Source organism: Grampus griseus (genome assembly GCF_964374135.1).
Source record: "Grampus griseus genome assembly, chromosome: 15".
NCBI lineage: Eukaryota > Metazoa > Chordata > Mammalia > Artiodactyla > Delphinidae > Grampus > Grampus griseus.
In genome coordinates this window covers 75,236,073-75,261,566 of record NC_139009.1, presented here as the reverse complement: position 1 = coordinate 75,261,566, position 25,494 = coordinate 75,236,073, and the positions used below count along the sequence as shown (strand labels likewise).

General features: G+C 41.3%; 1 protein-coding gene across 2 annotated transcripts in view; it reads right to left on the bottom strand.

Annotated features, from left to right (window-relative positions):
• Positions 1-25,494, bottom strand: part of KDM3A (lysine demethylase 3A) — a 65,564-nt gene that overhangs the window by 14,717 nt on the left and 25,353 nt on the right. For both annotated transcript variants that reach the window (XR_014297776.1, XM_082671850.1), the window contains exons 11-17: positions 16,588-16,792; positions 7,622-7,836; positions 4,601-4,753; positions 4,367-4,462; positions 3,859-3,986; positions 1,938-2,133; positions 490-662 (exon numbers count right to left, since the gene is read on the bottom strand). Coding sequence is in view for 1 of the 2 variants with exons in the window: in XM_082671850.1 (XP_082527976.1) it covers positions 490-662; positions 1,938-2,133; positions 3,859-3,986; positions 4,367-4,462; positions 4,601-4,753; positions 7,622-7,836; positions 16,588-16,792 (1,166 nt within the window). In the remaining variant the exon portion in view is untranslated. The remainder of the gene's footprint in view (positions 1-489; positions 663-1,937; positions 2,134-3,858; positions 3,987-4,366; positions 4,463-4,600; positions 4,754-7,621; positions 7,837-16,587; positions 16,793-25,494) is intronic.

The following is a 25,494-nucleotide window of genomic DNA, read 5'->3' as shown; positions in this document are numbered from 1 at the left end:
GTGGTTGAGAGTCTGCCTGCCAATGCAGGGGACGTGGGTTCGTGCCCCAGTCTGGGAAGATCCCACATGCCGCGAAGCGGCTGGGCCCGTGAGCGTCCGGAGCCTGTGCTCCGCAACGGGAGAGGCCACAACAGTGAGAGGCCCGGTACCGCAAAAAAAAAAAACCCATTCCTATTACGGTAGGATGAGCATACATTACATATCCAGGAAAGAAGCTAAGCCACGAGAGAATCTTACCCTCAAAAAGGTAAGTCCTCTTCCTCTGCCTGACATCACAGCTCTCGGAAGTGGGTACAGGAAAAAGTGTTGACAGGTGAAAATGACCCGCCCAGAATTCTAACCATGTGAAGCCCATGTGCCAGTGACACAGCCTCTGTACCCACGAAGGAGAGCATGGGACTCGTCCTGCTTTCTATTTCACTTTCTCCTTGCTCTAACTCCAATTCATCTTTACGAGGTGGAGTAATAAACAATAAAATAAATGCGTACCTTTCCTGCAGAGGAATTCAAGAGATTTCGGAGGAAACCAGAATTGTTGTTGCTTACAGGTGTCAGAATTGTGCTGTTAAAGGTGTGGAGGACTGTGTTGGATTTGCTCAAGGGGGGTAGGGGTGGAAGGCATTTGATTTCATTCTTTAAAATTGGCATCGTTGGTTGTTTTTCTAAGAACAAATCAAAAACATCCAGATGGAAAAGCATTCTGAAAAGGCAAATCCCTTACGAGCCTTCTACAGACAGAATTACTCTGGAACTTGGTTTTCATTTACTAGAACCCAGAAAACTTAAGAGGATAAATGACATTACTGATATAGACATGGACTTCCAACTGCTGTTAAAAAAATAAATATCCAATAATATCCAAGGTGATCCTATGGTAAACTGCATTTTTTGTTTGTTTGTTCCTGGTATACAAAATACAATTGATTTTTGTAAATTAACATTGTAACTGTCAACCCTGATAGATATGTTTACAAATACAGATTCTCTTAAGACTTTTCCCATGTATAATTAGATTGCTTAAAAGTACCAACAGTTCTATCCCTTTCTCTCCAATCCTAACATCTCTTTGTTTGTTTACCTTACTGACTTAAATGGCTAAAACTTCCAATACAATGTTTAATAAAGGAGTGAAAGCAGGAATCCTTGTGTCATGCCTGAACACAGAGGGAAACTTAAAAATTACTCAACGAATGAAAAACTTCAATCATAATTTAGGATGTTTGTTGTTAGTTTTATTGTAGAAACTCATTAGATTAAGGACGTTCCCTTCTATTCCTAAGGTTTTTTTAAAAAAAATTATAAATAGGCTTTGAATTTTACTTTTTCTGCATCTCTTCACATGACTTTTCCCCGCTTTTTTAATGTTAAAACTACAGCTGCATTTCTGAAGCTCTGCTTGGTCACGCTGTATGATTCTTTTATTTATAGTGCTAAATTCTATTCACTGAGATGTTGTTTAGGATCTTTGCATGAAAGAAACTGATCTGCAATTTTCCTTTCTTTAACACAGCCAGAAAGCAGAATCACCAAAATCCTAATCTAACTACCTGATTCCAAACCCATGTTCTTTATACTGTCATCAAGCATCCTGAGACAACAGCACAGATGAAAAATACAAAGCTGAAGCCAGGATGTTGCAACTTAGACAAAATAGGAAATACACACAGGGTTAAAGGCAGAAAGGCAAAAACCACTATTAAAACACACACGTCTCAGCCCACTCCATTCTTGCCAGACACAATCTCAACCTTACCTAGAGTTCTATCGTAAGCAGAAGTTCTCTCTCTGGCGCTGCATGTGTGTCAGGTGTCAGGGCGACTACAGGGAACCACTTTCCACTCCACACTACTTCTAACCGCTCTGTTCTCACCGTAACTAAGGCTGCCAGGACCCTCTGGGAACAGACGAAAGTTCTCAGGGAGGCAGGAAACACTCACCCTTGTTTTCCTTGTTGACATTGCCGCTGGTCAGGTCTGCCAGCCAGTTCAAAGGAGATGTGCTGGCTGGACAGGCAGGCTTCACGCTGCTGGCCGGCTTGGACGCAGCCTCCCCACCTACAGCCACGGGCTCCAACACCGAGGGGCTCTGCTGGAGCCCGGCACCAAGAGTCGATTTTTCTCCAACCAAGGAAGTCTGTGGTGAGTGCAGAAGGAGAATCTTGCACAAGCTGAAAAATTACGTTTCCCTTTTCTTACCTTCTCCCCTAACTGCTCACCAGTAAGAGAGAAATATCCAAAACAAAACCACCTAATAGCCCTGGACATCACCACCACTGCAGCAATCTCTCAACAACAGAGCAGAACTATGTAGGAGAGATTTTAATCTTTTAGCTTTTAAGTATTACTAGTAAAAATATAAGATGCAAGTGAAGAATGTAAATACAGCAAGATATCCACCCCCACCCTCGTATCCCCATCTCATGCTTGTTCATGTCCCTATCACTCCGTTCACCATCTTGCTTTGGAACGCCCAGTTTGTGCCCATCTCCCCTGTGAACTCCCCCCTGTATCATGAATAGGCACCCAAAACCCAGTGGCTGAGTGAGTGAACGAATAAATGAGGCAAGGTAGGAAATACAGCTGTGAATTCAGAAGGAAATGGGATGCAGAAAAAAGAAAATGCTCTTTTGATTTAGCATAGTGTAGTAGGCTTTCAAAATTGATGAACGTGGGCTTCCCTGCTGGCGCAGTGGTTGAGAGTCCGCCTGCCGATGCAGGGGACACGGGTTCATGCCCCGGTCCGGGAGGATCCCACATGCCGCGGAGCGGCTGGGCCCGTGAGCCATGGCCGCTGAGCCTGCGCATCCGGAGCCTGTGCTCCGCAGCAGGAGAGGCCACAACAGTGAGAGGCCCGCGTACCGCAAAAAAAAAAAATTGATGAACAGCCCTAAAAAGAATTCAAAACATAAACTGAACAACAAAAACTGGACAGACAGATCACACCACTTATTTTTCTATTACTTAAAAAACTGCCTTGACAACTCAGCTAGTGCGTCTATACATACATAAGAAGGAAAAGGGAGAGTCAAATTCCTGTTGTGGTCCAGGCCCTCACTCTACATGTGATATAATTCTGTGATGCCCAATTACCAGCACTGTTTACTATTCCTCTGTTACTGATGAGGAAGCTGAAGCATATACACATCAGTTCATTTGAGCCAAAGTTATACAACTGGAAAGTGGCAGAGAAGGAATTCAAATTCAGTCCTGACTACAAAGATCAAAACTCTTCTACCTATGCCGCCTGCAACACCACAGCTTTATGAAGATGTAAAATAATTTCTGATTACTAAAAGCAATGTGGGATAATGATTACTGGGGTGAGGAAGAAAAAGGGAGACAGTTGGGGGGTAGATGGGATGGTGAAGGTTAAGGGAATGTCACCAGGAAGAGGCATGTGAGCACCAAGGACATGTACATTTTTTATGTGGAGTGAGAGCTACGTAAAGGTTTGTTTCAGGATTATTTCCTTCAATTCTTCATATATATTATGGGTAAAACATAGTAATTAAAAAATTTGTAAAGCTTATCTGAGTAATTTTTACTATGTAAAACATGAGAAGTTAAAAAATCTATACAAATTTGACAGCAACTTATTAGGTAGACTATAATAGAAAAGGTTTTTGCTTTTTCAAGGAACAAAATTAAAAGCCTACTCAAAGAGGCTACAAACGAGGCCCACAAAAATAATGTGAAACTTGAGAATGGGTCTATAAAGTATCACGTGAACCACGAACTATCTCTTTCCACTGACAGCTCTCCCCATGTTCCTTTCAAATACACTACAGGAATCCTTGGGTTATTTGAAAACAGACAGACAACAAGCACAGGATGGTGAATCTAGCATAAACAGTAATACCTGTTTTATGTCTTCCTTTGGGGCTGGCTTTGAAAAGAGTTTGAACTGCCTGTTTGAACAGGGACAATTTGCCTTTATTCCCCATTTTGCTCTTACAGAATGAACAATGTCTCCAACATCATAGAGGGCTAAAAAAAAGGGCACAGGCAAACATCTGAACAAGGATATTAGGTACTTTCAACCTCAACGTTACAAAACAAAAGCTTATATTTCTAACAGGATAACTTTTTTTTAGCAGCATTTTTTTTTTAGGGTGCTTACAACTCCCCCCTTTACGTCCTAAGTATGCCTTGCCCCAAATGTGCCATTTTCTTTCCTTTTACAAAACTATTTACGAGGCCTTTACCAGAAAGTTTGGGGACATTATTTAATACATTTCTCGACAATTTATGGTACATACTAAAATAAAGTCAGCAAGTGATCGTACTACACAAAGTAAAACCGAACTACCAGCCCCTATGATACCCAAAACACAGGGAAAGGAAAAGCATTGCACCACACAAAATACCTTTTCCAGGAATGATCTGCGTAGGCATGAGGTTCTCTGGTTCATGTATCTGGCTCTTCACACATCTCAGCCATGAGAAAGTCTTGTAGGCAGCGCCTGCAAATAACTGCTTTGTAGTAATTGCTCTTTATGGACGCTGGTCCCAAAAGTTTCAGAAATCCATCAACCACAAATCAATGAAAGGCTTAATTTAAGAGTATAAGGGGCTTGGAGAAGAGTCAAGTCAGTTCTCACCCTGTTGGCAATTTTTCCTCTTCATCCGATAGCAATCCACACACACTCCAAACCCACACCGAGGACACACCCAGTGCAGGTTGAAGATGGTGGTGTCACACACATCACACATTTCTCGAACACCTTTGACAGCTCGCTTCCAAGCAACCTGTCCTACAAAAATCAATAAATCACTTAGTCTTGGGGACGAGAGGGCTCCTGAAATAAAACATGAAGTGGGAGGGGAGCTGATGCCATTCCTCCCTCTCACTGGAGTTCCCATTAACTGTTCAGCCTCCAGAGCCCATCTCAAATCCCCCACCACCGCCATGAAGCCCTCCTGGATTCCTTCAGCACTCCCATCAACTTGTATTTGTACTTCAGACTCAGGCCTCTTCACACTGTACGCAGTCAGGTGCAGTTTTACTTCCCTGTAGGAGACTAAACTCCGTGCAAGCAGAATCCCTGCTCAGGCTGTACCCTATCCCCACACCCCACCCCACCCTCCAAGGAGCTCTGCATAGTAAGTCCTGCTGAGTAAGTCAGTGAAAAAAGCAGCATTAGTTACACAAGCTGGAGTTCGGACACAAATATAAAGGAGCAGTGGTTCTTCACATTTTGGGTCATGAGACCATCTGAGACCCTAAAGGCAACACGGACCATGCTTTCTCCAAAGGAAAAATAATTGACTCAAATACACAAACCCAACCTTCAGTGTCGAGTGTCAGGTTATTCACAGATGCCCCGAAACCACTCAGACTGCCCATGAAAAACCCCAGGGCGCTGAGGGAAACCTGGTGGGAGCAGCGCATTAACTAGTGGGGGGCACAATGGTCCAAAGTCGGTTCCGTCATAGGCCAGTGTCGGAAACTCAATTTTTAGAGCCAGAAGTGATGCAGGCACCCAGGACCGACTCATACTAACCAAGTAGCGCCAACAGACTCAGGCACAATCACGAATTCTATGAAGCAGCATCTTCTGTTCCAGTGGCCAAACCCCGGAAACTGGAGAGAGGGGCCTTCCAGGACTGGGCAGGAAATCGTACCCCACCCCCCGACCGTGGAGGAGTGCCACATACGGCATTAGAAAGCTTCAAGGAGTAAGAGCAAAGGGAGGACATTTTCCTGCGTCACAGAAAAGCCCAACGTCTGCTGATCAGAAGACTGTTTTCTGTCTGTCTCTCTCTCGAACAAGACAGGATCAATACTGTCACATTCGTGTTCTACGGAGAACATCTTTTCCTAATCCAGTCAGTGGTTACTTCTTTCTTCAGACTGCCCACAAAAGAAATGACTAACTTCAGTTTGCTTTAAGTTAATCCAACTGCTGAGTGAACCTCTGCCGTTTCATTACAATGTGAAAGCTCAGTGCACAATACATAGAACTTGAGGCATTTTACACATGAGATTTTATGAACTTTACCTTGGTCACTTGGATTAGACTTTTATTAGAGAGTAGTCTTAGATCTCTTAGCCACCTATTTAATGATAATTTGTCACTGAAAAGACAGAATAAATGTATAAAAGCTGAGACCTGCTTCCTAATCTCAGGATCAGAGGGTACCCTCCACCCCCTCTCTAGCGACACCTTGTGGTGGCATCTTTCAGTATCACTCACAGTGAGTTCCTCTCTCCAGCTGACCAGCTTGTCACAGAGGAAATAAAGAGGAACAGGACAATCAAATAGGCAAGGAGGAAACATTAATCACAATTACATCTTTAAGGACACATTTTTCAGACCACTCACCTTGAGCAAAGAAAAAACATCAGTAGCTTAAAACAGCCCCTCCGATTCAGGAAGCTACTAATACATTCCAAAAGATTGTTTTTGCAACCCAGTCATTCATATACTACCTCTAGACCAGTTACTTAAGAACTTTTCTTTAAATCTTCTCTTACTTAAAAGTATACAAGAAGAAAACTTTTGTATCGCTACTGAAAATGGAAAACCAGTATCACTTGTCCTAAATAGATTATAGGAAAAACAACTTTAATACGATTCTTGACTTATCAGAGTCTCTACTACTCCAACAGGACAGTGATTACAAAGCTGCTCTCCACTTTAGCAGGACTCTGGCTGCCCGTGGAGCTCACAGTCCCATACCCCACCTAGGTCTGAATTCCCGCTCCTGGGAATGTCAGTTCCCATTCCTTGGACTCTGAGATGTAACAGTGTTCAAACTTATCCAGTAAGTTATTGTTGTGCTTAAGCTAGCTTCAGTTCGTTCCTGGGCCTACGACCAAAGTTCCTAAGCTCAGGATGTGTGGGTGCTTATACTGAAACATATTTGGCTATGCAAAGTCTGAAAAGACATCTACCAGAGGGATGGAAAGGCTTCACTTTTAACTTGCCACCGTTTGGAAAAGATAAAATGATGGAACAAAGTGTGAGACTTAAAAAGACAGATGCCCCTTGGTGTTTCTGGCTGGATCTCTCACTTCTAAGGGCATACAGACAAGAGGTGTGCTGTCCTCTTCGACACCGTACCTTGAGATGTCATGAGGGAGGTCTGGCTCTAATGTGTCATCCACACTGATCTCTGTGGTTTACTGCACACCTGGCTGGAACCTCCAAGTTTTCCCTGAAAACCTTGACTCTAACAGAATCATTTTCATCTGCGCTTGTTCCCATTTTCATGCCTGGGTCCCAGCCTCCTCAGACCCTGATTCAGTAGGTCTAGGGTACAGCCTGTCCATTATCTTCTTTGAAATGTTTTCTTAAGAACCTCTGTCTTAAAATAACCCCCTTTTGGTGAGTCCACACTTGTTGGTAAGGCTATGCAAATTCCACCGCCACCTCACCTTTACCTTTCTTAACAAAAAGTTTAGTAATTGCCCTGAAACAAACCCCACAGATAGATCACTGACTTTGATAAAATCAACAGGCAGAATCTGTTACAAAAGGAAAAATGCAACTTCATTATACCAAAGTCATCTACACTTCTGGGTGAAAATGAAATCCATACAATTAGGACTTAGGTGTCATTTAGGAACAAAAATCAAGCTGGACTCAAAAATCCTACCCCCTAAGAGATGCTCTTACTGTGTGGCTCAATAGTTGACATAGCTTCCTTTTCAGAAATCACCATTTGACAGAAGTGGTCTCCAATGTTGGCCAGGATATACTTTGCTGTGTCCAAATCAGTCCCAACAACATTTTTGGTTAAAGGCAACCACAAGCCAATTGCTTCACTGTCATACTTGTTTGGTGTTAAGAAGCCTTCTACCCGCAATACACCATGTTTGTTGAACTGTAACCTAGAGGGAGTGAAAAAATAAAGAAAGGATGTTACATACATGAAATAGTGACTTACGTCTTGTTACTTTTGAAATGTTATTTAAGTCAAGCGTTTCCTTCCCAGTTACATACATGAAATAGTGACTTACGTCTTGCTGTTACTTTTGAAATGTTATTTAAGTCAAACGTTTCCTTCCCAGTTTTCTATAATCTCCATGGCTAACTGCAGCCCCTTGCTAGTTGGCAACATCAATAGAAAGATTTTTAAAACTTCCAAGCTTTCCCCCAAAAGACACGGGGGGTTGGCAGGGAGAGGGAGTTGTGCTTTCCACTCGAACCAAGATCTACTCAGGTCATTTCCAAGGACAGCTACTGAACCTGCCTGACTTGGAACTTAATAGCAAGAACAATCACAAGTCACCACAGAAGTAAACTGATAACAGAAGGTGACAAATAATCTGACCAAATCTGAACACAACTACGGCTTCAAGAATAATGCTCGGGAGGGGAAGGCCAACCCTACAACACTGAAGCCATGACCACACAGATCCGTGAGGTATTCAACACCCTTAGGAATCCTAGCTACAAATCACCATGCAAGCTTCTGGAATAAGAGGCAGTGTTAGGATGAGCCTCGGTACCTAAGAAGGTGGAGCAAAAAGCAGAATATTTTCTCAGCATTCTCTTTCAGCATCTTTGACATCTGCCATGTTTTTCCTAAGCTATGCAATAGTTTTGGACTTATTTAAACACAACGTTGTATGTCAACCTAGCTGGAGACACAGAAGTAGACATAAAACACCCGGGGAAGTAGGGTATGACCGGTATCGTAACAGTCATTGAGTCATACAGGAGTCAGAGGAAGAAGTGCTGACTATGAGTTCTGTGGGCCTTATAGGAAGAAGACTTCATGTTAGAGACAAGAACTAAGCTTGGCCTTGCAAGAAAAATGCAGGGACCTTGATTTCTTTGCTAGTCATTGGGCAGCTGCCGAAACTTTTTTGAGTCCACGAGATACACATAAAGTTGTGCTTTAGGAAAAGCATTTGTCCAGAACTGTGTAGAATGAACTGGAAGGACACTGGGAGTTGCATAACAGATGCAAATGTTTCTGCAAACATTTGTTTGCAAAATGTTTTTGCAAATTTCTAGGAGTCCAAAGGACAGATGCAAGATTTTAATTGATAGCCCAAATTAGAGCTAGTCATAGTTCTAAAAAATAAATTTGGAAGCCATTTCAAATGGGGAGGAGATGGAAAACAGGATTTGACAACTGAACTTTACCACTGAGACCCTACCCCCTCCCATTTAATCTGCAGAATTTAATGAGAAACAAATTTGATAAGACTAATGACAGTGTCGATCTTCACTCTAAACATCAGGAAAAAAAGGCTTTGCTTTTACAACCATGATATTCTTTTTACCAGAGAAGTGAGTTTGTTTGAGTTTCTAATACACTGACTTCTGTTAACAGTTATCACAGCTCTAAATGCTACACACACGTATTATCATGGTGCTTCTGCAATTTACTCAGGAATGAATGGGACAAACTACCATCTAAAAAACTCTTAAATAAACTCTTCATTAAATAACCCTGAATCTGAAAGTTATCAGCACAGATATAATTATTGATCATTAAAATGCCCGTGCATTTAATTCAGTTCATCAGCAACCTTTAATCTTGATAAAACTAAAGGAGAGGAGAATAGGAAGAAATTAAAGTCAACACTGCTGTTTATGATTAGAACTAGTTGAGACTGAAACTACCTAGATTTCTGGAAAAATGTATGATATGTAAAAGCTCATCTATACCCAGAACAACACTGCTCATTATACATCAAAAAGGCTACCTTTCTCTTCACGCAGGATGGAAGAATTTAAAGAAAAAAAAAAAACGCAACATAAAAGTGAAAGTTTTTGCCTATAAAAGCAGAAAAGATTTTTTAAAGGTACACTGGCTGGCAAAGGTACAGGGAGACAGGAATGCTCAAACCCTGCCAGTGGGCATGGATGCAGGTGCAACCTTCCTCCAGGGCCATTTGGCAGAACTTATGTATCAAAGCCTTAAAACACACACACCTTCTGACCCAGTAATGCCACTTCCAATAACATTTCCAAAATAAATAATCAGAGATGAGGACAAGCTGATGATCATTTCTGTATTATTTTTAGTGGCAAAAAATACATAATAATCTTAACACCAACAAGGGAATTGGTTAAATGAATTTTCCAACACTGTTATTATTGGTTCTTGCATAGTTATTCAAAAGTATGTGCAAAAAAAGTTAACATGATCAAGTGGTTCCTATTACGAACTGGGAAAGTATGCACTGGAGAAAGTAAAATTCAAAACAGTATATAGGGACTTCCCTGGTGGCGCAGTGCTTTTGAATCCGCCTGCCAATGCAGAGGACACAGGTTTGAGCCCTGGTCCAGGAAGATCTCACATGCCGCAGAGCAACTAAGCCCATGCACCGCAACTACTGAGCCCACGCTCTAGAGACCACAGGCCACAACTACTGAAGCCCATGCACCTAGAGCCCATGCACTGCAACAAGAGAAGCCACTGCAATGAGAAGCCCACGTGCCGCAACAAAGAGTAGCCCCCACTCGCTGCAACTAGAGAAAGCCCACGCGCAGCAACAAAGACCCAACGAAGCCAAAAATAAATAGATAAATAAATTTATTAAAAAGAAAAAAACAGTATACACAACACGCCAAGTAGGTATGCTTGAATATATTTTATGACCACGTAAACACTAAAATGCACTGAAAAGTTAACAGTAGTTATTTGTGGTGGTGTTTTAGAACCTTCAGAATTTTTCTATGTTTGTTACTTTTAAAAATAGAACTTTAGACACCAGGCCGCCCTGTGCTCCTCAGGCCACCGCCCTGCCCCTCCAGCGGCTCCGGTCCCCATCGCCGCACACCAGCCAGGCGGTTCCAGGGATTTGGATGTCCGTGTCTTTGAGGGACCACTACTTCACCTGCCACATGCTTGCAGGATCTTGATCCCAGGCCGGAGGTCGGGCCCTGTGGTGGGAGCTCCGAGTCCAAACCACCGAACTAACAGAGAACCTCAGACCCCAGGGAATATCGACTGGAGTGAGGCCTCCCAGAGGTCCTCATCTCAGCACCAAGACCCAGCTCTATCCAACTGCCTGCAAACGCCAGTGCTGGACGTCCCAGGCCAAACAACCAGTAAGACAAGAATACAGCACCACCCATCAAAAAAAAAATATGAAACGACAAAAAAATACGTTACGGACAAAGGAGCAGGGTAAAAATCTACGAGACCAAATAAATGAAGACGAAATAGGCAACCTACCTGAAAAAGGATTCAGAGTAATGATAGTAAAGATGATCCAAAATCTCGGAAACAGAATGGAGAAAATACAAGAAACATTTAACAAGGATCTAGAAGAACTAAAAAGCAAACAAACAGTGATGAACAACACAATTACTGAAATTAGAAATACTCTAGAAGGAATCAATAGCAGAATAACTGAGGCAGAAGAACGGATAAGTGAGCTGGAAGGTAAAATGGTAGGAATAACTGCCAGGGAGCAGAAAAAAGAAAAAAGAATGAAGAGAATTGAGGACAGTCTCGGAGACCTCGGGGACACCATTAAATGCACCAACATTCGAATTACAGGGGTCCCAGAGGAAGAGAAAAAGAAAGGGTCTGAGAAAATATCTGAAGACATGACAGTCAAAAACTTCCCTAACATGGGAAAGGAAATAGTCAATCAAGTCCGGGAAGCACCGAGAGTATGACACAGGATAAATCCAAAGAGAAACACGCTGAGACACATATTAATCAAACTATCAAAAATTAAATACAAAGAAAAATATTAAAAGCAGCAAGGGAAAAGCAACAAATAACATACATAGGAATCCCCATAAGGTTAACAGCTGATTTTTCAGCAGAAACTCTGCAAGCCAGAAGAGAGTGGCAGGACATATTTAAAGTGATGAAAGGGAAAAACTTACAACCAAGATTACTCTACCCAGCAAGGATCTCATTCAGATTCGATGGAGAAATTAAAACCCTTACAGATAAGCAAAAGTTAAGAGAATTCAGCGTTACCAAACCAGCTTTACAACAAATGCTAAAGAACTTCTCTAGGCAGGAAACACAAGGAAGGAAAAGACTTACAAAAACAAATCCAAAACAATTAAGAAAATGGTAACAGAAACATACATATCAATAATTGCCTTAAATGTAAATGAATTAAATACTCCAACCAAAAGACAGACCAGATGAATGGATACAAAAACAAGACCCGTACATATGCTGTCTACAAAGTCTCACTTCAGATCTAGGGACACATACAGACTGAAAGTGAGGGGATGGAAAGAGATATTCCATGCAAAGGGAAATCAAAAGAAAGCTGGAGTACCAATTCTCATATCAGACAAAATAGACTTTAAAATAAAGACTATTACAAAAGATAAAGAAGGACACTACATAATGATCAAGGAATCAATCCAAGAAGAAGACATAACAATTATAAATATTTATGCACCCAACACAGGAGTACCTCAATACATAAGGCAAATGCTAACAGCCATAAAAGGGGAAATCGACAGTAACACAGTAATAGTAGGGGACTTGAACATCCTACTTTCACCAATGGACAGATGATCCAAAATGAAAATAAATAAGGAAACACAAAATTTAAATGACACATTAAACAAGATGGACTTAATTGATATTTATAGGACATTCTATCCAAAAACAACAGAATACACTTTCTTCTCAAGTGCTCATGGAACATTCTCCAGGATAGATCATATCTTGGGCCACAAATCAAGCCTTGGTAAATTTAAGAAAATTAAAATCGTATCAAGTATCTTTTCCGACCACAACACTAGGAGTCTAGATATAGATATCAATTACAGGAAAAAACCCATAAAAAATACAAACACATGGAGGCTAAACAATACGCTACTAAATAACTGAGAGATCACTGAGGAAATCAAAAAATAGCTAGAAACAAATGACAATGAAAACAGGACAACCCAAAACCTATGGGATGCAGCAAAAGCAGTTCTAAGAGGGAAGTTTATAGCAATACAATCCTACCTCAACAAAAATCTCAAACAACCTAACCTTACACCTAAAGCAATTAAAGGAAGAACAAAAAACCCCCAAAGTTAGCAGAAGGAAAAATATCATAAAGATCAGATCAGAAATAAATGAAAAGAAATGAAGGAAAGGACAGCAAAGCTCAATAAAACTAAAAGCTGGCTCCTTGAGAAGATACACAAAATTGATAAACCATTAGCCAGACGCATCAAGAAAAAAAGGGAGAAGACTCAAATCAACAGAATTAGAAATGAAAAAGGAGGAGTAACAACTGACACTGCAGAAATACAAAGGATCATGAGAGATTACTACAAGCCAATAAAATGGACCACCTGGAAGAAATAGACAATTTCTTAGAAAAGCACAACCTTTCAAGACTGAACCAGAAAGAAACAGAAAATATCAACAGACCAATCACAAGCACTGAAATTGAAACTGTGATTAAAAATCTTCCAACAAACAAAAGCCCAGGATCAGATGGCTTAACAGGTGAATTCTATCAAACATTTAGAGAAGAGCTAACACCTATCCTTCTCAAACTCTTCCAAAATATAGCAGAGGGAGGAACACTCACAAACTCATTCTACGAGGCCACCGTCACCCTGATACCAAAACCAGACAAAGACGTCACAAAAAAAGAAAACTTCAGGCCAGTATCTCTGATGAACACAGATGCAAAAATCCTCAACAAAATACTAGCAAACAGAATCCAACAGCACATTAAAAGGATTATACACCGTGATCAAGTGGAATTTATCCCAGGAATACAAGGATTCTTCAATACACGCAAATCAATCCATGTGATACACCATATTAACAAATTGAAGGATAAAAACCATATGATCATCTCAAGAGATGCAGAAAAAGCTTTTGACAAAATTCAATACCCATTTATGATAAAAACTCTCCAGAAAGTGGGCATAGAGGGAACCTACCTCAACATAATAAAGCCCATATATAACAAACCCACAGCCAACATCGTTCTAAATGATGAAAAACTGAAACCATTTCTCAGGGCAACAAGACAAGGTTGCCCATTCTCACCACTCTTATTCAACATAGTTTTGGACGTTTTGGCCACAGTAATCAGAGAAGAAAAAGAAATAAAAGGAATCCAAATCAGAAAGGAAGTAAAACTGTCACTTTTTGCAGATGACATGATACTATGCATAGAGAATCCTAAAGATGCTACCAGAAAACTACTAGAGCTAATCAATGAATGTGGTAAAGTAGCAGGATACAAAATTAACACACAGCAATCTCTTGCATTCCTATACACTAATGATGAAAAATCTGAAAGAGAAATTAGGGAAACACTCCCATTTACCATTACAACGAAAAGAATAAAATACTTAGGAATAAACCTACCTAAGAAGACAAAAGACCTGTATGCAGAAAACTATAAGACACTGATGAAAGAAATTCAAGATGATACAAACAGATGGAGACATATACTATGTTCTTGGATTGGAAGGATCAACACTGTGAAAATGACTCTACTACCCAAAGCAATCTACAGATTCAATGCAATCCCTATCAAATTACCAATGGTATTTTTCACAGTACTAGAACCAAAAATTGCACAACTTGGGGATTCCCTGGTGGCGCAGTGGTTGAGAGTCCGCCTGCCGATGCAGAGGTTACAGGTTTGGTGCCCCGGTCGGGAAGATCCCACATGCCGCGGAGCGGCTGGGCCCATGCGCCATGGCCACTGAGCCTGTGTGTCCGGAGCCTGTGCTCCGCAATGGGAGAGGCCACAGCAGTGAGAGGCCTGCGTACCGCAAAAAACAATAATAATAATTTTAAAAATTGCACAACTTGTATGGAAACACAAAAGACCCCGAAGAGCCAAAGCAATCTTGAGAAAGAAAAACGGAGCTGGAGGAATCAGGCTGCCAGACTTCAGACTATACTACAGAGCTACAGTAATCAAGACAGTATGGTACTGGCACAAAAACAGAAAGATAGATCAATGGAAAAGGCTAGGAAGCCCAGAGTAAACCCATGCACATATGGTCACCTTATCTTTGATAAAAGAGGCAAGAATATACAATGGAGAAAAAACAGCCTCTTCAGTAAGTGGTGCTGGGAAAACTGGACAGCTACATGTAAAAGAATGAAATTAGAACACTCCCTAACACCATACACAAAGATAAACTCAAAATGGATTAAAGACCTAAATGTAAGGCCACTATAAAACTCTTAGAAGAAAACACAGGCAGAACACTCTATGACATAAATCACAGCAAGATCCTTTTTGACCTACCTCCTAGAGAAATGGAAATAAAAACAAAAATAAACAAATGGGACCTAATGAAACTTCAAAGCTTTTGCACAGCATAGGAAACCATAAACAAGACGAAAAGACAACCCTCAGAATGGGAGAAAATATTTGCCAACGAAGCAACTGGCACAGGATTAATCTCCAAAGTATATAAGCAGCTCATGCAGCTCAATATCAAAAAAACAAACAACCCAATCCAAAAATGGGCAGAAGACCTAAACAGACATTTCTCCAAAGAAGATATACAGATTGCCAACAAACACATGAAAGAATGCTCAACATCATTAATCATTAGACAAATGCAAATCAAAACTACAATGAGATATCACCTCACACCGGTCAGAATGGCCATTATCAAAAAATCTACAAAGGATAAATGCTGGAGAGGGTGTGGAGAAAAGGGAACCCTCTTGCACTGTTGGTGGGAATGTAAATTGATACAGCCACTATGGAGAACAGTATGGAGGTTCCTTAAAAAACTAAAAATAGAACTACCATACGACCCAGCAATCCCACTACTGGGCACATACCCTGAGAAAACCATAATTCAAAAAGAGTCATGTACCACAATATTCATTGCAGCACTATTTACAACAGCCAGGACATGGACGCAACCTAAGTGTCCACTGACAGATGAATGGATAAAGAAGATGTGGCACGTATACACAATGGAATATTACTCAGCCATAAAAAGAAACGAAACTGAGTTATTTGTAATGAGGTGGATGGACGTACAGTCTGTCATACAGAGTGCAGTCAGAAAGAGAAAAACAAATACCGTATGCTAACACATATATATGGAATCTCAAAAAAAAATATGGTTCTGATGAACCTAAGGTCAGGACAGGAATAAAGATACAGATGTAGAGAATGGACTTGAGGACACGGGGAGGGGGAAGGGTAAGCTGGGACGAAGTGAGAGAGTAGCATTGACAAATATACACTACCAGAAGTAAAATAGATAGCTAGTGGGAAGCAGCCGCATAGCACAGGGAGATCAGCTCGGTACTTTGCGACCATCTAGATGGGTGGGATAAGAAGGGTAGGAGGGAGAGACAAGCGGGAGGCGATATGGGGATATACGTATGCATATAGCTGATTCACTCTGTTATACAGCAGAAACTAACACAACACTGTAAAGCAATTATACTCCAAAAAAGATGTTAAAAAAAAAATGGAAGTTTATATTTTTAAGCTTCTTTGATTTAAAAAAAAAAAACCTGAAAAGGAGAATGAGAAGGAAAGAATGTGTAATAAGATCTAGATTCCTAAATCCACAGATTAAAAAGTGTAATCTGTACTCTTTTCAGTTTTAGACTTACTGTTGCTAGGAGAAGAGGGAGAAAAGTACACTCTAGGGCCCAGGGTATCTCAGCTTTTCCCCAAATGGCTCACCTCCTGAAGTGAAAGAAGCGGCAAAACACAGGCGAGTCTTTCTGCTGCTCCTTATCCTTTCGGAGGCTGTCCAAGCGACACTCCCGGCACTTGGGCAGCTGCGCGACGATGTTCACGCAAGAGTCGTCCTGCACAAAGGCCTCACCGCTCTGCTGCAGCTTCTTGAGTTTGGCTGGGTCTGTCAAAACCGACTTCCGGGATGGGGCTAGAAAAAAAGATGAAGGAAAATGGGACCTCAGATTTAAAAAGTCACATCAATATTTGACTGAATTCTATTCAAAAGGTCAGTTTTCCCAAAGGGAGAACTCCTCTTCTCAATTACTGGTTCAACTGTAGTAATTTCTAAAAATGGCTTAATAGAAGACAACTATCAGAACAATTGGAAGTTTTATTCTCTTTATAAAATACATCTCATTTGGTGAGTCCATTTGACAACTTAAAACCCCAGACCCACAATTCCAAGTTAGTGCACACCTCTATTCACAACCCTAGATAAGAAGAACGCTTCAACAGAGGACCGTGCGGGAGTCAACTGTGTCAGTTTTCACACTCAGAATGGTTTGAGATGTGTTTTCCAAAGCATTCTGCAAAAGCTAACCATTCCAAACGTCACAGGCCCCCTGGCCTATAAGAGTGATCCTCTAAATGCTTCTAGGAGATGCCACTTGACCCTTGACGTATCTTCTATTTCCTTCACACATATGTTCCATTCAAGATTAAGAGCATTGGCTAAAGAGAGGATTTTGATTCTAAGTAAATGCATGTTTTAAGTTTTAACTTGTAATGGGCAGGTGAACTTGAAAGGAAAAGTTAAGATGGTTTTTAAGAAAAAGGGAGACGAAAATAGAGATGTAACATTAAAGAGCAACCACTGTGTCAGACCAAATAACATAGAAAGGAATCCATTTCTATGTCAAGAGCCTTAAGGTATACAGTGGGCCCTCTACATCCGTGGGTTCAACCAACCATGGATTGAAAATACTACACGACCTGTGGTCGGCTGAATCTGCAGATGCAAAACCTGCAGATGGGAATGGGAAGGCTAACTGTAGGGGACTAGTGCATTTTGGGTATCCACAGGGGGTACTGGAACTGATCCCTCTCAGATACTGAGGGACTGTATTTCATATAAAACCGACAGAAGGCGGCGGAGGGGAAGATGGCGGAAGAGTAAGAGACGGAGATCACCTTCCTCCCCACAAATACACCAGAAATACATCTACCCGTGGAGCAACTCCTACAGAACCTACAGAACACCTACTGAACGCTGGCAGAAGACCTCAGACCTCCCAAAAGGCAACAAACTCCCCACGTACCTGGGTAGGGCAAAAGAAAAAAAGAAAAAACAGAGACAAAAGAATAGGGACGGCACCTGCACCAGTGGGAGGGAGCTGTGATGGAGGAAAGGTTTCTACACACTAGGAAGCCCCTTCGCGGGCAGAGACTGCGGGAGGCGGAGAGGGGAGCTTCGAAGCCGCGGAGGAGTGCACAGCAACAGGGGTGCGGAGGGCAAAGCGGGGAGATTCCCGCACAGAGGATCGGTGCCGACCGGCACTCACCAGCCCGAGACGCTTGTCTGCTCACCCGCCGGGGCGGGCGGGGCTGCGAGATGAGGCTTGGGCTTTGGTCCGAGCGCAGGGAGAGGACTGGGGTTGGCGGCGTGAACACAGCCTGAAGGGGTTAGTGCACCACGGCTAGCCGGGAGGGCGTCCGGGGAAAAGTCTGCACCTGCCGAAGAGGCAAGAGACTTTTTCTTCCCTCTTTGCTTCCTGGTGCCCGAGGAGAGGGGTTTAAGAGCGCTGCTTAAAGGAGCTCCAGAGACGGGCGCGAGCCGTGGCTAAAAGCGTGGACCCCAGAGACGGGCGGGAGACGCGGCTAAAAGCACTGACCCCAGAGACGGGCGGGAGACGCGGCTAAAAGCGCGGACCCCAGAGACGGCCATGAGACGCTAAGGCTGCTGCTGCCGCCACCAAGGGGTCTGTGTGCGAGCACAGGTCCCTATCCACACCCCTCTTCCGGGGAGCCTGTGCAGCCCGCCACTGCCAGGTTCCCGGGATCCAGGGACAACTTTCCCGGGAGAACGCACGGCGGGCCTCAGGCTGGTGCAACGTCACGCTGGTCTCTGCCGCCGCAGGCCCGCCCCGCACGCCGTGCCCTTCCCTCTCCCCCGGCCTGAGTGAGCCTAGCCCCCCAATCAGCGGCTCCTTTAACCCCGTCCTGTCTGAGCAAAAAACAGACGCCCTCCAGCGACCTACACGCAGAGGCGGGGCCAAATCCAAAGCTGAGTCCCTGTGAGCTGTGAGAACCAAGAGAGAAAGGGAAATCCCTCCCAGCAGCCTCAGAAGCAGCGGATTAAAGCTCCACAATCAACTTGATGTACCCTGCATCTGTGGAATGCATGAATAGACAACGAGTCATCCCAAATTGAGGAGGTGGACTTCGAGAGTAAGATCTATTTTTTCTCCTTTTCTTCTTTTTCTGAGTGTGTATGTGTATGCTTCTGTGTGAGATTTTGTCTGTATAGCTTTGCTTCCACCATTTGTCCTAGGGTTCTATCCATCCGTTTTTTGTTTTTTTAATTTTTTCTTAATAATTAATTTTAATAACTTTATTATACTCTTCCTTCCTTCCTTCCTTCCTTCTTCCTTCCTTCCCTCCTTTAGACAACGAATCATCCCAAATTGAGGAGGTGGACCTTGAGAGAAAGATTTATGATTTTTTCCCCTTTACCTCTTTTTGTGAGGGTGTATGTGTATGCTTCTGTGTAAGATTTTGTCTGTATACCTTTGCTTCTACCATTTGTCCTAAGGTTCTATCCATCCCCCCTTTTTTTCTAAATAATTATTTTTTAATTTAATAACTTTATTATACTTTATTTTACTGTATCTTTTTTTCCTTCCTTCCTTCCCTCCTTCCTTCCTTCCTCCCTCCATCCCTCCCTCCTTTCTTTCCTTCTTTCCTTCTTTCTTCCTTCCTTCCTTCCCTTCTTTCTTTCTTTCTTTCTTCCTACTTCTACTAATTCTTTCTCTCTACTTTTTCTCCCTTTTATTCTGAGCCGTGTGGATGAAAGGCTCTTAGTGCTGCAGCCAGGAGTCAGTGCTGTGCCTCTGAGGTGGGAGAGCCAACTTCAGGACACTGGTCAACAAGAGACCTCCCAGCTCCAATAATATCAAACGGCAAAACTCTCCCAGAGATCTCCATCTCAACACCAGCACCCAGCTTCACTCAACGACCAGCAAGCTACAGTGCTGGACAACCTATGCCAAACAGCTAGCAAAACAGGAACACAACCCCACCCATTAGCAGAGAGGCTGCCTAAAACCATAATAAGTCCACAGACACCCCAAAACACACCACCAGACGTGGACCTGCCCACTAGAGAGACAAGATCCAGCCTCATCCACCACAACACAGGCACTAGTCCCCTCCACCAGGAAGCCTACACAACCCAATGAACCAACCTTAGCCACTGGGGACAGACATCAAAAACAACAGGAACTACGAACCTGCAGCCTGCAAAAAGGAGACCCCAAACACAGTAAGATAAGCAAAATGAGAAGACAGAAAAACACACAGCAGATGAAGGAGCAAGATAAAAATGCACCAGACCTAACAAATGAAGAGGAAATAGGCAGTCTACCTGAAAAAGAATTCAGAATAATGATAGTAAAGATGATCCAAAATCTTGGAAATAGAATGGACAAAATGCAAGAAACATTTAACAAGGACCTAGAAGAACTAAAGATGAAACAAACAATGAAGAACAACACAATAAATGAAATGAAAAAGACTCTAGATGAGATCAATAGCAGAATAACTGAGGCAGAAGAACGGATAAGTGACCTGGAAGATAAAATAGTGGAAATAACTACTGCAGAGCAGAATAGAGAAAAAAGAATGAAAAGAACTGAGGACAGTCTCAGAGACCTCTGGGACAACATTAAACGCACCAACATTTGAATTATAGGGGTTCCAGAAGAAGAAGAGAAAAAGAAAGGGACTGAGAAAATATTTGCAGAGATTATAGTTGAAAACTTCCCTAATATGGGAAAGGAAATAGTTAATCAAGACCAGGAAGCACAGAGAGTCCCACACAGGATAAATCCAAGGAGAAATACGCCAAGACACATATTAATCAAACTGTCAATAATTATGTACAAAGAAAGCATATTAAAAGCAGCAAGCGAAAAACAACACACAAGGGAATCCCCATAAGGTTAACAGTTGATCTCTCAGCAGAAACTCTGAAAGCCAGAAGGGAGTGGCAGGACATACTGAAAGTGATGATGGAGAAAAACCTGCAACCAAGATTACTCTACCCAGCAAGGATCTCATTCAGATTTGATGGAGAAATTAAAACCTTTACAGACAAGAAAAAGCTGAGAGAGTTCAGCACCACCAAACCAGCTTTACAACAAATGCTAAAGGAACTTCTCTAGGCAAGAAACACAAGAGAAGGAAAAGACCTATAATAATGAACCCAAAACAATTTAGAAAATGGGAATAGGAACATATCAATAATTACCTTAAATGTAAATGGACTAAATGCTCCCACCAAAAGACACAGATTGGCTGAATGGATACAAAAACAAGACCCTTATATATGCTGTCTACAAGAGACCCACTTCAGACCTAGAGACACATACAGACTGAAAGTAAGGGGATGGAAAAAGATATTCCATGCAAATGGAAACCAAAAGAAAGCTGGAGTAGCAATTCTCATATCAGACAGAATAGACTTTCAAATAGACTATTAGATGAGACAAAGAAGGACACTACATAATGATCAAGGGATCGATCCAAGAAGAAGATATAACAATTGTAAGTATGTATGCACCCAACATAGGAGCACCTCAATACATAAGGCAAATACTAACAGCCATAAAAGGGGAAATCAACAGTAACACATTCATAGTAGGGGACTTTAACACCCCACTTTCACCAATGGACAGATCATCCAAAATGAAAATAAATAAGGAAACACAAGCTTTAAATGATACATTAAACAAGATGGACTTAATTGATATTTACAGGACACTCCATCCAAAAACAACAGAATACACATTTTTCTCAAGTGCTCATGGAACATTCTCCAGGACAGATCATATCTTGGGTCACAAATCAAGCCTTGGTAAATTTAAGAAAATTGAAATCGTATCAAGTATCTTTTCCGACCACAACACCATGAGACTAGATATCAATTACAGGAAAAGATCTGTAAAAAATACAAACACATGGAGGCTAAACAATACACTACTTAATAACGAAGTGATCACTGAAGAAATCAAAGAGGAAATAAAAAAATACCTAGAAACAAATGACAATGGAGACACAACGACCCAAAACCTATGGGATGCAGCAAAAGCAGTTCTAAGAGGGAAGTTTATAGCAATACAAGCCCACCTGAAGAAGCAGGAAACATCTCGAATAAACAACCTAACCTCGCACCTAAAGCAATTAGAGAAAGAAGAACAAAAAACCCCCAAAGTTAGCAGAAGGAAAGAAATCATAAAAATCAGATCAGAAATAAATGAAAAAGAAATGAAGGAAACAATAGCAAAGATCAATAAAACTAAAATCTGGTTCTTTGAGAAGATAAACAAAATAGATAAACCATTAGCCAGACTCATCAAGAAAAAAAGGGAGAAGACTCACATCAATAGAATTAGAAATGAAAAAGGAGAAGTAACAACTGACACTGCAGAAATAAAAAAGATCATGAGAGATTACTACAATCAACTCTATGCCAATAAAATGGACAACCTGGAAGAAATGGACAAATTCTTAGAAATGCACAACATGCCAAGACTGAATCAGGAAGAAATAGAAAATATGAACAGACCAATCACAAGCACTGAAATTGAAACTGTGATTAAGAATCTTCCAACAAGCAAAAGCCCAGGACCAGATGGCTTCACAGGCAAATTCTATCAAACATTTAGAGAAGAGCTAACACCTATCCTTCTCAAACTCTTCCAAAATATAGCAGAGGGAGGAACACTCCCAAATTCATTCTACGAGGCCACCATCACCTTGATACCAAAACCAGACAAGGATGTCACAAAGAAAGAAAACTACAGGCCAATATCACTGATGAACATAGATGCAAAAATCCTCAATAAAATACTAGCAAACAGAATCCAACGGCACATTAAAAGGATCATACACCATGATGAGGTGGGGTTTATTCCAGGAATGCAAGGATTCTTCAATATACACAAATCTATCAATGTGATAAACCATATTAACAAATTGAAGGATAAAAACCATATGATCATCTCAATAGATGCAGAGAAAGCTTTTGACAAAATTCAACACCCATTTATGATAAAAACCCTGCAGAAAGGAGGCATAGAGGGAACTTTCCTCAACATAGTAAAGGCCATATATGACAAGCCCACAGCCAACATCATCCTCAATGGTGAAAAACTGAAAGCATTTCCACTAAGATCAGGAACAAGATAAGGTTGCCCACTCTCACCACTCTTATTCAACATAGTTTTGGAAGTTTTAGCCACAGCAATCAGAGAAGAAGAGGAAATAAAAGGAATCCAAATCGGAAAAGAAGAAGTAAAGCTGTCACTGTTTGCAGATGACATGATCCTATACATAGAGAATCCTAAAGATGCCACCAGAAAACTACTAGAGCTAATCAATGAATTTGGTAAAGTAGCAGGATACAAAATTAATGCACAGAAATCTCTTGCATTCCTATACACTAAGGATGAAAAATCTGAAAGTGAAATCAAGAAAACACTCCCATTTACCATTGCAACAAAAAGAATAAAATATCTACTAATAAACCTACCTAAGGAGACAAAAGACCTGTATGCAGAAAATTATAAGACACTGATGAAAAAAATTAAAGATGATACAAATAGATGGAGAGATATACCATGTTCTTGGATTGGAAGAATCAACATTGTGAAAATGACTCTACTATCCAAAGCAATCTATAGATTCAATGCAATCCCTATCAAACTACCACTGGCATTTTTCACAGAACTAGAACAAAACATTTCACAATTTGTATGGAAACACAAAAGACCCCGAATAGCCAAAGCAATCTTGAGAACGAAAAACGGAGCTGGAGGAATCAGGCTCCCTGACTTCAGACTATACTACAAAGATACAGTAATCAAGACAGTATGGTACTGGCACAAAAACAGAAAGATAGATCAATGGAACAGGGTAGAAAGCCCAGAGATAAACCCACACACATATGGTCACCTTATCTTTGATAAAGGAGGCAGGAATGTACAGTAGAGAAGGGACAGCCTCTTCAATAAGTGGTGCTGGGAAAACTGGACAGCTACATGTAAAAGAATGAAATTAGAACACTCCCTAACACCATACACAATAATAAGCTCAAAATGGATTAAAGACCTAAATGTAAGGCCAGAAACTATCAAATTCTTAGAGGAAAACATAGGCAGAACACTCTATGACATAAATCACAGCAAGATCCTTTTTGACCTACCTCCTAGAGAAATGGAAATAAAAATAAACAAATGGGACCTAATGAAACTTAAAAGCTTTTGCACAGCAAAGGAAACCATAAACAAGACCAAAAGACAACCCTCAGAATGGGAGAAAATATTTGCAAATGAAGCAACTGACAAAGGATTAATCTCCAAAATTTCAAGCAGCTCATGCAGCTCAATAACAAAAAAACAAACAACCCAATCCAAAAATGGGCAGAAGACCTAAACAGACATTTCTCCAAAGAAGATATACAGACTGCCAATAAACACATGAAAGAATGCTCAACATCATTAATCATTAGAGAAATGCAAATCAAAACTACAATGAGATATCATCTCACACCAGTCAGAATGGCCATCATCAAAAAATCTAGAAACAATAAATGCTGGAGAGTGTGTGAAGAAAAGGGAACACTCTTGCACTGCTGGTGGGAATGTGAATTGGTTCAGCCACTATGGAGAACAGTATGGAGGTTCCTTAGAAAACTACAAATAGAACTACCATATGACCCAGCAATCCCACTACTGGGCATATACCCTGAGAAAACCAAAATTCAAAAAGAGTCATGTACCAAAATGTTCATTGCGGCTCTATTTACAAAAGCCCGGAGATGGAAACAACCTAATTGCCCATCATCGGATGAATGGATAAAGAAGATGTGGCACATATATACAATGGAATATTACTCAGCCATAAAAAGACACGAAATTGAGCTATTTGTAATGAGGTGGATAGACCTAGAGTCTGTCATACAGAGTGAAGTCAGAAAGAGAAAGACAAATACCATATGCTAACACATATATATGGAATTTAAGAAAAAAAATGTCATGAAGAACCTAGGGGTAAGACAGGAATAAAGACACAGACCTACCGGAGAACGGACTTGAGGATATGGGGAAGGGGAAGGGTGAGCTGTGACAGGGCGAGAGACAGGCATGGACATATATACGCTAACAAACGTAAGGTAGATAGCTAGTTGGAAGCAGCCGCATGGCACAGGGATATCGGCTCGGTGCTTTGTGACTGCCTGGATGGGTGGGATAGGGAGGGTGGGAGGGAGGGAGACGCAAGAGGGAAGAGATATGGGAACATATGTATATGTATAACTGATTCACTTTGTTATAAAGCAGAAACTAACACACCATTGTAAAGCAATTATACCCCAATAAAGATGTTTAAAAAAAAAAAAAACCCGACAGAAAAGACCTTTTCTCGGGGTCCAAGGGAGCTGAGAAGAGGAAAGTTGATTCTTAGGCAAACAAAAAACAAAAACACAACTTCTGGGGACCCAGTCAAGAGATGGGTAGGAGACGGTGGTAAGGAGTCTTGAAAGAACTAGAAGAAAGATCTCAAACCAAAGAAGGCTTTAAATAATATAAGCACCTTTAATAATTACCTTAGAGGTGTTCTAATCTTACCTCT